The following is a 16,651-nucleotide window of genomic DNA, read 5'->3' as shown; positions in this document are numbered from 1 at the left end:
AAAAATGATTTAAAAAACACTGTGCTCACTTTTTAAATAGATGGAGCGTCCACTGGTCAGCACCCGTTTCTGACGTCAGGCAGATTCCTGTCCTCCTTTGTGGAGTGGAAATTTTCCTTACCAGTAATAACCTTCAGTCAGAACCCAGGCCCTGAGCATTGGAGCGTCCATCCCATCCTCGTCGCCAAAATGTTAAAGAAATTCATCAGTGTGTCATCAGTGTTGAGTAAATCATATTTTTTACCAGATGCCGTCATGTGCAACCCTCACGTTGACCTTTCCCGTTGACCTTTCCCTATCATATAATCCCCCAGCATTCATTCACATCTTGACTGTTAGTTAATAAACAAGAAGAAAACTGGTTATTTCCCACACACGTCACACAAGATGCTGTTGTACGTCAAACAACAATAATCACACCATACAGCTGTGACCAAAGCAAACAACATCCAGAAAATCTATATATATGTCGACAAATCTAACTATAGCATATGCAGCGATCCTAATATTCAACCTCTATCATATAAAAACATACGGGAACCAGACGGGAAACGTGGCATCACGTTCTTTTAAGCGTCAACCAGTGTGTAGAGAGACAGCAGAAGAACGCAGAAGGTGGTCAAGTGAGAGAAGAGGCCAACGCTGCCAGGTGCACTGCCACTTGTAGCAGGAGGAGCACTAGTAGCCGGAATTCCTTCAGCAGGAGTTCCTTCAGAAGTCGCTCCTTCAGCAGGCACTCCATCCCCAGCAGGCACTCCATCACCAGCAGGCGCTCCATCAGCAACAGTAACTGCGTCTTGTCCTCTAGTACCTGTTGAAAATGTGAAGGTTAACTTTCCTCTTAGAAAAGTGTGTCTGACATTAAGATAAAGCAGTGAACATATTCTTTTGTCAAATGTGATATAAAAAAATGTTTTAAATATTTCTTAACTGTCTTAAACAACCCGGCATTTAAAGGGATACAAATACTGATAATTATTCAATATTTTATCAGTTTGATCAGGACTGAAATATTTCACCCAATCAACCCAGAACAAAAATATAAATTTTGGCAATTTGCACACTTGGTAAATGAACTAACTAAAAAACAACGACGTGTCAGTTTGCACTAATCAAATCAAAGGCAAACATTATTGAAAGTGTTTGCGGATTCAAAAGGCCGAGGCCAAGGCAAGCGTGTGAATTTTGGGCCAATTTTCACCATTCGCCATGAAACAGCTCGCCACACATCGACCCATGGGCGGAACTGAATTATCTTTATTGTCATTTATCATTTTCTTATCTTTGGACGGAGAAGGATTGTCAAAGTCACAGCACACAGGAAGTGTTTCAGGTTCATTTTCACTGCTTTTAACTGACAGATTCTGGCCTTGATCAGGTTTTTGTTTGTGAGGACTTAACTGTAACTGCTTCTACAAAAAGGACTTCACTTTGCTTTAACTGAATTAGTCGCGAACAATAACGAGGTCAATAGCGAACAATAAAGAGTTGGAGAACAAAGCGACAAAAACTTAACTCAAGATGCTCTCTTCCTGAGTCATTTCTTTTCATAGTTGGTTTTTCGGAAGTCATTTTTTTTGTCTGATTTACTGATTTATTTATTTTTATGACTTTAGAGAGCATGTGAAACAATAAACGCATTCATTCCTTTATTGAGAGCTAGATTTAATGGTAGAGTTCTCAATGGCAATTAAAGGGTTAAAATCCTCAAAATGAAGAAATATGAATGTGTAAAGTTTATATAGCAGTTTTTTTGAAATAGGACATTTTTGTCCTTAATTACGGAAGCGCAAAAAAAAACTTGGTTGGTTTTTTCAGATTAATTTTATTTCTTACCTTTGGACGAGAGAAGGATCGTCAAAGTCACAGCACACAGGAAGTATTTGAGGTTCATTTTAACTGCGTCTTCTTCACCTTGTCCTCAGAATAAAAATCTGTCTTTGTCTGTCTTTAGATCTGTCTTTATACTCCGCTCCAACCACAGATTCTGGCCTGTATCAGGTTTTTGTCTGTGAGGACTTAACTGTGCCTGCTTCTACAAAAATGACTTCACTTTTGATTTCTGAATTAGTCGCGATGAGACAATAGCGAGGTCAATAACAAAGAATAAAGAGTTGAAGAACAAGGTGGTGCACTTTAACTGAAGATGCTCTCTTCCTTTATGACGAAACACGTCTTTTTCCTTTCAACTACTTTATCGAATGCCTGTCATCTCATAAACATCATCGTTCATTTGCATATTCTTATCGCTGTGACACACAGTGACATAACCTCTGTGTCTTCCTTCAGCTAACAGGCCATCATCTGCTATCCACTTCCACAAAACTGCTATAAAAACTTTACATATTGATATTTTTGTGTACTTAAGTCAAGATGCTCTCTTCCTGAGTCATTTATTTTCATGGTTGGAGTTCTCAATGGGTCAGGCAAAAATTGAATGTTATTTACATTTAAAGGAAACTCACTAGACCAGTTGATATGATGTTTTACTGAATTATCATGAGGAAAATCTCTTTATGAAAGACAAACAAGAGTAAAATACAGAACTGAATCATTCACAATCAGACCATTTCCATCAGTTCTGTTCTAATACACAGACAGATATAATAAACATTGAATTATCAAGATTTTAACCCTTTTAAAGCTGGTTTGACAACAAAAATGTTTTCCATAATCAAACTGGCCATTAAAGGGTTAAATCCTCAAAATGAAGAAATATGAATGTGTAAAGTTTATATAGCAGTTTTTTTGAAATAGGACATTTTTGTCCTTAATTACAGAAGTGCAAAAAAAAAACTTGGTTGGCTTTTTTAGAGTAATTTTTTTTCTTACCTTTGGACGAGAGAAGGATCGTCAAAGTCACAGCACACAGGAAGTATTTGAGGTTCATTTTAACTGCGTCTTCTTCACCTTGTCCTCAGAATTAAAATCTGTCTTTGTCTGTCTTTAGATCTGTCTTTATACTCCGCTCCAACCACAGATTCTGGCCTGTATCAGGTTTTTGTCTGTGAGGACTTAACTGTGCCTGCTTCTACAAAAATGACTTCACTTTTGATTTCTGAATTAGTCGCGATGAGACAATAGTGAGGTCAATAACGAAGAATAAAGAGTTGAAGAACAAGGTGGTGCACTTTAACTGAAGATGCTCTCTTCCTTTATGACGAAACACGTCTTTTTCCTTTCAACTACTTTATCGAATGCCTGTCATCTCATAAACATCATCGTTCATTTGCATATTCTTATCGCTGTGACACATGGTGACATCACCTCTGCGGCTGTGTCTTCCTTCAGCTAACAGGCCATCATCTGCTACCACCCTCAGAAGGACAAAATGTCCACTTCCACTAAACTTTTTTGATTTTTGTGTACTTAACTCAAGATGCTCTCTTCCTGAGTCATTTCTTTTCATGGTTGGTTTTTCAGAAGTCTTTTTTTTTCTGATTTATTGATTTATTTATTTTTCTGACTTTAGAGAGCATTTGAAACAATAAACGCATTCATTCCTTTATTGAAAGCTAGATTTAATGGTAGAGTTCTCAATGGGTCAGGCCAGTCCGACACACCTGGCCGCAAAAATATGCAAATGATTGGGGTCGGGCCTCAGGCTTCCTTTTTTCCACTCATAACACACTTTTCCAGCAGAAGAACGCAGAAGGTGGTCAAAGTGAGAGAAGAGCATGGATGTATTATAACAGAGGTTCTCAACCTTTTGCAAGCTGGGCCTCCCCAAAGCTGGTTCATTGCAGTTGTCGAGTCTCCAAACACCACAAAGGTCGCTAGTCACTTTTGACAAAGACAATCGCCATGAGGATGATTATAATCCAACCTCTAGCATTTCTTTTTCCCTTTCCCATCCTGTAAATACTCACGTATTAACGAGCCGCTGTGTGGATTCATACTGACATCGTGTGATGACCTGAGACCTGCGCTCACTTCACCACTGCTTGTCTTATTGTCACTATTGGTTCATGAAGTTACTGATAAATGTGATGAATTAGAGTGAAAGAATCTGGAGTTATAAAATTGGGTTGACGCGTTGTTATTGTTCCTAATAATATGATCGTGAGTCTGCATGTTTTCTGGCTTGACTTTATTTTAATATTTTATGATTATTATATTTACCATAAATTGTAATTATAATGATAAGTTAGCTTTATTTGTAAACCACCTACAAAAACAGTTTGAAATGTTAATTTCAGAATTTAAACCAAAATACAAAGCATAGCAATGAGACCAAAATCATATTCATGGTTAATATTCAATGGAATTGTTTTTTTTAGTCTTCATAAAAGTATTTCATGTTGTCTTTATTTTCTTGGACAATAATATATAATATCCCTGAGTTCTGTGACAGCAACATTTTGTATTTTACAACATTTTTGATGATTAGCATACAGTATGTATGCAGTAGGGCACTACTGCATACAGCCTTAGGAGGTCACAAGCCAGTGTCTTTTTGAGCCGGTCCCAAGCCCGGATAAATGCAGAGGGTTGCGTCAGGAAGGGCATCCGTTAATGATAAAACCTCACTACAAACAAAAGTTAATTGTGGAGTTCCACAAGGCTCAGTGCTTGGGCCTATACTTTTTACCTTATATATGCTTCCTCTAGGGAACATTATTAGAAAGCATAACATACACTTTCATTGTTATGCAGATGACACACAGCTATATTTATCAATGAGGCCGGATGAAATAAATCAGGTTGTTCAACTCCAGGAATGTCTCAGAGACATTAAGTCCTGGATGACCTGTAACTTTCTACTTTTAAACTTTTATACTCGGCCCTAAACACCTCAGAGAAAAACTTTCTGATCACATTGTCACTTTAGATGACATCACCCTGGCTTCCAGTTCCACTGTGAGGAACCTTGGAGTTACTTTTGACCAGGAAATGTCATTTGATTCACACATAAAACTCATTTCCAGAACAGCCTTCTTCCACCTGCGGAACATTATGAAAATTAGAAACATTCTGTCTTTACAGGATGCTGAAAAACTAGTTCATGCTTTTGTTAATCTAGATTAGATTACTGTAACTCCTTATTAGCAGGATGTTCTAACAAGTCTGTTAGAATCCTTCAGTTAATTCAAAATGCTGCAGCACGAGTTCTGACAGGAACTAGAAAGAGAGACCATATAACTCCAGTGTTAGCTTCTCTACACTGGCTCCACCCACAGTTTAGAATTCAATTTAAAATCCTCCTCCTCACGTACAAAGCACTTAATGGTCAGGCCCCTTCATACATGAAAGACATTAACCTTGTCTCTTTCTCTCCCTAGTTTGTGTCTTTCCTTCCTTCCCTCTCTCTCTCTCTGTATTCTCATCATGCAGGTTGCAGGATCAAGATCCAGTTTCCGAGGCTACACTTATTGTCACCATTATTATTATTTTGTAATTAAAAAGTCGATATCAGTAACTGTATAAACTTGTAACCTGATACAGTTGTTGTGTATCTGCTCCTGGTCTCTCTCTCTCTTCTGTCTCTCCCTCATCTCCCTCTTATCCTTTCTCTCCCCCCATTTTCTGTCCCCCACCTCTCCGCTGTCCCCCATTTTTCCTTTCACCCCAACAGGTCCAGGCAGATGACCGCACATTTCTGAGCCTGGTTCTGTCAGAGATTTCTTCTTCTCTCCACTGATGCACTATTTCATGACTATATTTCCACTTGTAAATATAAACGCAGTCACTGAAATGCTGTCAAACATTAAGATTTCGTCAAAAAGTCACTTCTAAACTACACTGAAGTTAAAGTGTTTCCAGCTGCATCAGAAATATTCACATCAGCTGTCTTTTTTTTGATGTGAAAACATTTTAGACGTTTTGGGTATGACATTAACTTTGTTTGACACCCAATATTGTATTTGTGAAACTTTTATGTTATTTGTGAAAATGCTAAAGGGGAGATTTCACTGTTTTTGTTTCATACCTAGACCTCATTAGACCAGGTCCTGATCAAAAACCACTATACCTAGACTTCTCAAATCTGGACTAGATTATCCTATAGCCTACCAAACAGATTGAATTATTTTGGAACTTTTCCCATGGAATATAATATGGAACAGCAGTCACTGTAAGAAAAGATCATTTTTCTTCAAATGTGATAGATCAGGTTATTATAGATAGAATAATATATTAAATATATACAAGATAAATATTGCCTAGTCAACAGATTAAAACCAAAACTTTTAAAATAGAATGTCAACATTTTTATAACACCAAATTATGTTCATTTAAAAAAAAAAGAAGACATTTTTGAATCGGATGCTTCTCATCAGCATTAAATGTGGGTCGAGCTGGACAGTGGCTCCGTGCGCACAATTATTTCAACGAAGGATATAAGTACTAACCCCCTAAAAAGGCAAGGTGATGTTTGTCAGAGGGAAAGGTAAGTCATTTATATATACAGTCTATACTACAGGTCATTCTAAGACAATAGAAGATGTGAATGTTTAAAAGTTATTTACATAAATCATACTATTTGGCCCATTAAAAAACCTAATCAGTCTAAGAGATTGAATGACTGTGTCTGCTTAGCACAAACACCACCCTCATCTCTCATTTGGTTTTGTTCAAGTGGTTGAGAAATTAGTATAAGAAAGACAAACATGACCTATCCTGTCTCTGTCCTTGCTAGTTTCAACAACTTCACTGCAGGTATTACCCTTTCCTCTTCTCACACACATTCAAACACATATCGACACACGATATGATTCATTTACTCAATGGTGTGAAATATTTTTGATTCTTAAACTAAGTGCCTGTATTATACACAATATGGTTAAAAAAATCAGATAGAATCTTTTTTTGGACAGATATGATCATGGGAATGATCATGTTTACATCCAAAGTCTTGTGACTCCGTGCTGGCGACAGCGCTGAGACAATGAGCACATCATCTGGATGTTTATAACAAACTTAAATATATGAAGTAATATTAATATACACTAAATTATTTTAAAAAAATAAGTTCTTCACTACATAATATGCATCTGATCACACATGAATGTCAACTTGAAAATAACATCTGCGCAGCGGCATACAACTGTCTTTAGGTATTTCTAGTTATTGTCTATTGTCTTAGTTATTTTCACACACACACACACACACTCATTCACTCACTCACTCACTCACTCACTGATATCGACAGGTGACCAGGGAGTTCACAACCATCAGGAGCAAAGGACACTTCAACATGTGGACAGGAGGAGTCAGGGATTGAACCATCTGATTGGACGACCACTCTACCCCCTGAGCCACAGCCACCCCGATTCTTATTTTCATGCAATTATATGCTAAGAAAAACACCATATGCAGAAATGATATTCCATTTCTGTCAGGTCCTCTATATGGACTAAACACCACTAAATATGACAAACTGGACTTGGATATCAGACTGCTTTGAAGATTTTTACATCAGCTTCCCTAAATTACACAGAAATACAGTATATGATAAGGCATATGCTTGTCTTGGAGAGATGTTACAGAGATTTTGTATTTGGCCTTATGTATGTGTAACTGCCTGGTTATTTATGCTCATTTCCAACACTGATAACTGCTAATGATGAGAAATTATATTTAACTTATATTTTTTTTGTAGATCAAGTATTGAACAGGCACCCAACGATAGACAAGTCTACCATTAGTAAGTATCAACTGCAGTATATAAGACAAGATGTTGGTCAATGTTATCCACTATCCCTTACATTATGATGGAGATCTGCAAGTGTAGACAAATCTTTAAAAGCATTGGCAGAAACGCTGTGTAAAAAGGGCTAGTTACATCTCACATAGGCCTCTCAATTAGCTGACTTTTCACACGTGACTTTGGACACACTTCTGCCGCAGTAGTTTTGCAAGTGTGTAGTGATTTGTGTGATTCTTTTTCACATTTACAATCTGATTACACACACGGATTGAGATACAGACACAACTCTCCACACATATTTGTAAATACTTTTACTACAATAATAGAGAGCTGAAGAAAAGGTTTGTCAATGGTGAGACAAAAATATTTCTTGAGCCTGTTTGAATTGAGCCACACCCCAAAATAGCAACTTACTTTTCATAGTAAGCCAGTGTGTTGTTGTGTTGTCATGTTGGACATATGCCAAATAAAACTCTTCTGCATCACAACCTCTGCTGAACCACCCTTGTCAAAAACAGACCTCCTGTCACGGTACCTTTATATAAGGGTTAGGATTAGGGTAGTAAAAACTACTAAAGACACAAACCAATGCTCACAAATTCACATCAGGCACTGTCCTATAGTGCTTCATGTTTCATTTGACTGGCTGCCTGTGACAATAGCTCTGTGCTGTGGCACATTATTTTGGGGGGTTTAATGATGTCATATTCAAAGCGAATGAAGTCATTTCATGTATTTCTCAAACAGAGATGATTAAATTTGTGTTTTACTTCAGTATTTTCTGAGTAAAATGACACAATCCCACCTGTCACCAGTAGCCGCATGCCTCTCTGCTCTGGCATCTTCTGCGTCAGATGGCTGGTGATGAGGTAAAACCCACTGTGACGGCCTCAGGCCAGAGATCTTCAGGGAGCAGTTCTTTGTTCCTGGTTGTCCCACGTACTTCACTCTGTTCTGCTGGATGGATGTGGGCAAATACCTGCACTGTGGAACACATACCTGACACAGACACACAGACGGAAGAAATAATAGCCCTTTTCCCCCCACTATACTGTGAAAATCATTTATTTACCATATACATTTTAGAATACCTTGGTGTGATACAGCGACCGTCTCCAGTGAAGACATGACATTATGCGACCTAAAATGTAAATGAACAGTTCCTACAGCAGCCAGCTTTGTCTTTATAAGGGTTTCAGTGTTTGCCCCTCAGAAGGTACAGAAAAAGAGGATTTTAATATACTCACAAAATGAATTTATTAAAAGTTGACAAAATAATGATCTGCAGTAGCGGCTGAAGAAGGTAGACACACGATACAGTATCAGCTTCCCTCATCTCTCTGATGACATTTTTGACTGCCTAGAACCGGCCCTGGACATGACTTCTATTCACACTCTTTCAGAGAAGAAACAGTAGATGCTCTTTAACTGGAGTGATGTTTTTTATATTAAAATATGATTATTATTGTTATCCATAAACTTTCAAATTATTATTGTTTCTTGATTAAGATGTCAAACTGTGACAAACTATAGTGATTTACTTATATTCTCTGTTTTTTTTTTACTAATACATTTGTTAAGCACTGCACATAGTGACACAAATGTAATCTCTGTTATCACCTCTTTGTTATCACAGTCTTTAAACAACAGAGTGGCGACACCGTCAGCAGCAGGACTGAGTCACAGGACTTCACAGAATCAGCTGGAGCTCAGTTCATGCAGTGTGATGACATGTCATTATAGTCGCTCGCTTCCTTGTTTTTTGCTTTGGCTGCTGGCGATTTCATAATCATCTTTGTGTTTGTTAAACACGGCAAATCATACAGCAGTTATTGATAGTTGATAGTGTGTTTAACGTGGTTCTTCTTAGCTTTTTGTCCTCAGAGGAATAACATGTCCTCTTCCTTTGACAATGAAATAAGACATATTCCAACATTGTACTATTAGAATTAACCAAGACTAGTTGTGTGTGATATAATTATCAGTGTAAGCTAAAGCCACAAGGATGAAATGGTAGTTGTAGTTGAGACTGATTGTATATCCTGACACAGGATATACAATTTTTTATCCGATGTAATTAAAATGTTTAGCAAAGGTCATTTTGAGTTCCAGGAGTTCCAAAATGAATTAGTTATAGTGGAGAATAATTACTTCTTCCAAAAAGTAATTGAGTTGGTAACTCAGTTACCACATTGTAAAAGTAATTAGTTACTCAGCAAAGTAACTGACATTATTTTTTATGTTCTATAAGCTATTACATTCTTCAACATCCTGTCAAAGATGTTTATAATACCTAAATGAAGAATAAAAACCCCATGTACAGTATTTTAGAGCATTTGGTATTTATTTGAACTTTAAAGGGCACAATTGACACACAAATGTTAACTTAAAATGTGGCCTTTCACTAGTGCAAATCTCTGTATCTGTATACCATTGCACAATAAACAGGGCACTATCCAACTCTTAAATATTCAGTAAAGTAACAAAATTAAATATTGAATATAAACAATATTCACACACTTTGCATTCAAGTACTAAACCAATACACACAAATGCTTCAATAAGTTAGAGTTGCTCGAGGTTGACGTGGACACACCTCTTTTCTGCAGACATAGTGTGCACGTTGTAATTAACACTTATTATGTGTTATTATGTAATTATGACAGGTCTGTAATTTTTATCATTAGGTACACTTCAACAGTGAGACAGAATGTGGAAAAAAAATCAATTTTGGCCCATTCCTCCATGCAGATCTCTTCTAGAGCAGTGATGTTTTGGGGCTGTCGCCGGGCAACACGGACTTTCAACTCCCTCCACAGATTTTCTATGGGGTTGAGGTCTGGAGACTGGCTAGGCCACTCCAGGACTTTGAAATGCTTCTTAAGGAGCCACTCCTTCGTTGCCCGGGCGGTGTGTTTGGGGTCATTGTCATGCTGGAAGACCCAGCCACGTTTCATCTTCAATGCTCTCACTGATGGAAGGAGGTTTTGGCTCAAAATCTCACGATACATGGCCCCATTCATTCTTTCCTTAACACGGATCAGTCATCCTGTCCCCTTTGCAGAAAAACAGCCACAAAGCATGATGTCTCCACCCCCGTGCTTCACAGTAGGTATGGTGTTCTTGGGATGCAACTCAGCATTCTTCTTCCTCCAAACACGACAAGTTGAGTTTGTACCAAAAAGTTCTATTTTGGTTTCATCTGATCATATGACATTCTCCCAATCCTCTTCTGGATCATCCATTTGCTCTCTGGCAAACTTCAGACGGGCCTGGACATGTACTGGCTTAAGCAGGGGGACGTGTCTGGACCTGCAGGATTTGATTCCTTGTCGGTGTAGAGTGTTACTGATGGTAACCTTTGTTACTTTGGTCCCAGCTCTCTGCAGGTCATTCACCAGGTCCCCCCCGTGTAGTTCTGGGATTTTTGCTCACTGTTCTCATGATCATTTTGACCCCACGGGATGAGATCTTGCGTGGAGCCACAGATCGAGGGAGATTATCAATGGTCTTGTATGTCTTCCATTTTCTAATAATTGCTCCCACAGCTGATTTATTCACACCAAGCTGCTTGTCGAGTGTAGATTCATTCTTCCCAGCCTGGTGCAGGTCTACAATTTTGTTCCTGGTGTCCTTCGACATCTCTTTGCTCTTGGCCATGGTGGAGTTTGGAGTCTGACTGTTTGAGGCTGTGGACAGGTGTCTTTTATACAGATAATGAGACCAAATAGGTGCCATTAATACAGGGAACGAGTTGAGGACAGAAGAGCTTCTTAAAGAAGAAGTTACATGTCTGTGAGAGCCAGAGATCTTGCTTGTTTGTAGGTGACCAAGTACCACAATTTACAAATAAATTCTATAAAAATCCTACAATGTGATTTCAAGGATGTATGTATATGTATACACATATATGTATATATATGTATATATATATATATATACACAATACTGTGCAGAAGTCTTAGGCCACCATTACATTTGTTGTTTTAACAATGCAATAACGACAATAGAGGATAATTATTTCTTTTTCACTCTTCGGAACAAATCCAGAAAATACGTATGCAGTTTTTGCAACAAGAGTGGAACCTTCATTAATGTTACTGGTAAATCCTGTGTTTGTCCTACCATTTCATTTAAAGAAATATCTGCTGTAAAAAAACATCTATTACGTCAGGTTTATTCAACACATGGTTGAGCATTACATACACATGTTGCATGAGTTCAACTCATCGACAGCTCGCTAATATATAAGAGCAGCTTTAAGTCGCATCACTTCATTCCAAATTCACATGATCACATAATTTGACAGACAGAAAAAACAACAGAGCTGGTGGTGCCTGAAACTTTTACACAGTACTGTATATATATATATACACTCAAGCCAAAAGCTGTTTTGTATGCATGCATGCACACAACCAGAAAGACGTGGGTGTCTTATCTGAAACAATAACTCATGTTTCGCAGCATCACCACACAAAATAGCAGTTCATTAGGCTACAGTGCAGCTGCTGCTGATGGTGATGACATTTATTAAATGTTTCTTTATTATTTATTACATTTACTAAACGTCATCAACAACACAAGATTAGATTAAGTCTAATTGTAACAAGAGGTGTGGTCAGCTGCATAGTTGGTGAAAAGGGAATTTAGCCTCTGACTAACAAAAAGCTGCAAAGTAACCTAGCTTCAGTGGAAATTGACAAAGTGAAAGGCAATCACAAATGCAAAGACACAGACTGGGACGAAGCAGGCAATGCTGTGCTAGCCGTCGCTGAGGCCATAAAAACCTCTTTTCCTGGCATGGCCAAGATTGATGTTGTCTATGTACAGTGCCTTGAGATAATGTATGTTATGATTTGGCGCTATACAAATAAAATTGAATTGAATTGAATTGAATTGAATTGAATTGAATTGAATTGAATTGAATTGAATTGAATTGAGGGGACCACATGGTGGTATAGTGGTTAGCACTCTCGCCTTGCAGCGAGAAGACCCGGGTTCGAGCCCCAGTTGGAACAAGGGCCTTTCTGCATGGAGTTTGCATGTTCTCCCCATGTGTGCGTGGGTTCTCTCCGGGTTCTCCGGCTTCCTCCCACAGTCCAAAAACATGCAATGTGGGGATTAGGTGAATTGGACACTCTAAATTGACCATAGGAGTGAGTGTGAGAGTGAATGGTTGTTTGTCTCTAGCTGTGTATGGCCCTGCGATGGACTGGCGAACTGTCCAGGAAACTGCAGAAAGCACACGACCTACACAGTGGTGTGGAAAGCCCTGACGACTATGAGCGAGGATCTAGGAGATGGTGGGAGACACGCATGTGCATGAGAAACTGCATCTGCTGTGAAAATCTTGTGCACGCCCGGCTCGGCTAGAACGCCATGCTTCACACGCACAAGGAATTCTCAACGAACAGAAGATGACTGAAAGTGATCAAACAAGACGAAGAAAATTGGTAACATGTATCGTTCAACTCTCAGTCTGCTACAAAGAGAGACTCCTTCCAAGCGTCCGAGGCAGATACAGAGACCGTGATGAGGGAAAGGGAGGAACACATCAACCTGACCTTGACCCTGAACATGCTTTGAGTGTGGCGTCAAAAGACTCTGACATTGTTCTAACCAAAAGGAATGAGATGGTGCGAGAGGGGGGCGGGGGCAAAGATGAGGCAACTATCATCACAACTATGATCGCACCCCAGCCCAGATGACTGACTGACTCCAGAGGGTGAACAGCGGAGAGGAAAGCATCACGGAGACAGGTCGGCACACACGCACACACTCACACGCTCATGCAATGAAGACACATACACTGATACACCAGGCTATAAAAATGCACCTGCTTTAGGAATCTACATCCAACAGGAACAGGAGGGGTTTAGATATTTTCCACCACAGGTTTTAAATGTTTGTTTGAAAATGCACTTTTGTTTGTTTGCTCTGACAAATCTAAGTCCATAGTCTGGATCCACTCGTCTCATGTCTTCTCACTAACCCTTGACCAGAGGTGGAAAGTAATGAGTTACATTTACTCATGTTAGTGTAATTGAGTAGGTTTTTTTGAGTACTTGTACTTTTTAAGGAAAGGAAGATGGCGCTCAAAAAAAAAGGAAAAAACTATTTCAGGACGAGTATCTCTGTGGAATAAAGCGGCTGCAGCTCTAAACTTCAGTCAAATCAAAGTACAACATGTGAACATCATCTCTGCAAAGGTTGACTGATCAAGTGAAGCAGAACAAAATTAGAGAGGTTTAGCTACAGAAAGTACAGACAAACTCTCATTTGGCACATTTTAGAAACATCTGTGCCATTTGTATCTTCTCATGTATTAAATTTGACTGTTATATTCAACAAAACGCTTTGTTTCACTTCACTTCCATATATTTCCATTCCAAAAACAAACACCAGATGGCTCAATTGAGCTGTGTCTCAATCGATAGCTGTCAGGAAGATCCACCTCCAGCTTTGAGCTTTGAGTGAGGCCCATTTTCAACACTTGTTTTCAGGTTAAATCGAGTCTATATGGTTATCTAGTAATGTTATTCAATGATCCAGGCGTGGAAAGTAATTGAATAACGGATTCTTGTTTGTAGGTGACCTGTTTTTATTTATTGATTTATTGATTGATTTATTGAACCAGATAAGTCAGTTGAGAACCAATTCTCATTAACAGTGACGGTTCCTTTGACTGGAATCATCTAGAAAATAATGTGAAACTGTAGGATCTGCTATATTGGACTCTGAGACAGGAACATCTGCCTGTAGAAGTTCCTGTCGATATTGTATAGACATTTTTTCTGTATGCTGTATGTTTGTATAGTCTATGACTTTTATGTTCTGTTGCCTGAGTTTTATTCCTGGATTTTTGTGTTTTGATTTCAGGGTTTTATTCTTTTCCTCGCTCTGATCCCAGCAGCCATCTGTGCATCGGTGTCACGTCCAGGCGACTGCACTGACGTGTACAATGGAGGCTCTGAAGACAGTGGTGTGTACACCATCTACACACTAGGACCTGTCCAGGTCTACTGTAACATAGGCTGTGAAGAGGAAAGTGTGAGATGGACTGTACGTATATGTTCCATCATCACTTGTATATTTACATTGTTGTTCTATTCTTCTATCACTGAAGTGCTGCTCGTCTAATGTCATGCTTCTCTGCCCGCTAAGAGTTCATGGTTCCACACAGTTTTTTACCATCTGCTCCATTCTTGTGAATGTGGTGGATATGTCCACAAATCCATGAAGGAGTTTTGGTTGGTAGACAGACAGGTAGACAGACAGGTAGGTAGATAAATGGATATTCAAGTAGGCCAGAAGGTACTGTGACAACCTCAGTTTTACGACCTTATATCAGTATCATCATCTATCACCAAAAAATAATGATTGATCATGCTACAGTTGGTGATGGATTAGATTGGAGAACTTCCACCTAACACAGAAAACTATTACAGGTGATTCAGAGAAGAAAAGACGGCAACGTGAACTTTCTTCGTGGATGGGACCAGTACAGAAGTGGATTTGGAGAACCATCAGGAGGATTCTGGCTGAGTAAGAGTTGAGACTTTATTGCTTCATCACAGCTCTCATCAAATGACCCGAGTCAGTCTCTCTGTCTTTGACGGTCCCTGCTTATCAACCTTGTCCTCCAGGGCTGGAGAACATCCATCTCCTTACTCAGAGGAAGAGCTATGAACTTAAGGTAGTCATGGAGGACTTTGAGGGCAACAAGGCCTACGTCTATTATTCCACCTTCTCTGTGGGTCCAGAGGAAGACGGCTACAGGCTGCAAGTCAGTGGATTCAGAAATGGAAGACGTGGACCTGCTGCTGGTGAGTCTTAGTCCTAGTATATCTTGTTGTTGCCTGGGATACCGAAACAGCAGAGGAAAAGCAAATTGTACAATATTTCACCAGATCACCAAAGATCCTGTAAAACAACAGAGGATTCTGCTTATAGAGTGATTTTGGTACAAAATCTGACATTTATCAACTTTAATATCTTGTTTCTTTTTAAGTTGTGTTTTGCAATGTTTAAGTGTTTTTTGGAGTAGAGTGAATGCAAGTTTATCAGAGAGTTGAAAATGTTGATACGATAAATCATGTAAAAAAACGCGATCTTGATGCACAACTACACGTGATGTCATTTCTAAATGATAACCATTCTTCTTGCAAATAGACGACATTTTCCCTGGTTATGACGTCACGAGTCGAGCCACATGTCACTTAAGTCACTACAAGAATAATAATAATAACAACAATAAGTCCATTATGCAGGGCCATGTTGAATATTGAATGTTTCTAATCTTTTGCTCATGAGTAAAATAAACATTTCGATTTGTAAAAAAAAAATTCTGCCTGAGAATCATGATCTCAAGTCTAAGCAAAAAAATACTGTGATTCACATTTATTCCAGAATCGTGCAGCTATAGTTATCTCAGGACTGGGAGAATGTCTGCTCTGGCTGTTTTCATTCTCATGAAAAGCACCAGGGGGCAGTATAAGTGTGACAGCTTCTGTGATATGAAGTCATTATTTTACTCAGATTCACTCATGCACTGTTTGTTCCATCAGGAAAGCGGTACAGAAACATCAAAGCAAAGAACAATAGACTCAGGGACAGCTTCTTCCCCAGAGCTGTGAAAGCAATCGCCCCCCCACAGTGAAAACAATTTGCATCCCTTCTCTACACCACCCCCCCAAACACACACACAAGCAGCCACACACACCCACCCTCCCAAACACACCCCTGCTGACCCAAACCTGCTCAAATCTCCATAAAACGACCACGTCGCACTAAACTGCACTTTGTGTTGTACATACTTCACTTTACTTTGCACACACTTTGCACAAATGCTTTAAGATTCTGGGTTGTTTGGTTTTTTTTTTAATGATGTTTAGTAACTGTGTGTGGTTTGTTGTTTATTGTGTAACTCCTTGTTGTAACCACTGGAGGGCAGTGAGCACTATCTTAAATGTCATGTGATGAATAAAGATTTCATAGATGGAA

The 16,651-nt window shown here is 38.9% G+C and overlaps 1 protein-coding gene across 1 annotated transcript; it reads left to right on the top strand.

Moving 5' to 3' along the window:
* Positions 1 to 12,929: 12,929 nt before the first annotated feature.
* LOC122773618 (microfibril-associated glycoprotein 4-like) lies at positions 12,930 to 16,442 on the top strand. Its single transcript, XM_044032413.1, has 6 exons — positions 12,930 to 12,951; positions 13,127 to 13,314; positions 14,528 to 14,710; positions 15,097 to 15,193; positions 15,295 to 15,474; positions 16,216 to 16,442. Exons 1-6 carry the CDS (start codon positions 12,930 to 12,932, stop codon positions 16,305 to 16,307), a joined length of 762 nt encoding a protein of 253 aa, XP_043888348.1. The 3' UTR covers positions 16,308 to 16,442.
* The last annotated feature ends 209 nt before the right edge of the window (positions 16,443 to 16,651 follow it).

The sequence above is a fragment of the Solea senegalensis genome, linkage group LG8 (assembly GCF_019176455.1).
Source record: "Solea senegalensis isolate Sse05_10M linkage group LG8, IFAPA_SoseM_1, whole genome shotgun sequence".
NCBI lineage: Eukaryota > Metazoa > Chordata > Actinopteri > Pleuronectiformes > Soleidae > Solea > Solea senegalensis.
Note: the sequence above shows the minus strand (reverse complement) of the source record. Positions and strands in the feature narration are given on the sequence as shown.

Coding starts and splice junctions, on each gene's coding strand:
- LOC122773618 (XM_044032413.1), top strand. CDS start 12,930: ATGAGCGAGGATCTAGGAGATG. Junction 12,952..13,126: donor GAGCGAGGATCTAGGAGATG/GTGGGAGACACG, acceptor TTCAACTCTCAG/TCTGCTACAAAGAGAGACTC. Junction 13,315..14,527: donor GGGGCGGGGGCAAAGATGAG/GCAACTATCATC, acceptor TTTTGATTTCAG/GGTTTTATTCTTTTCCTCGC.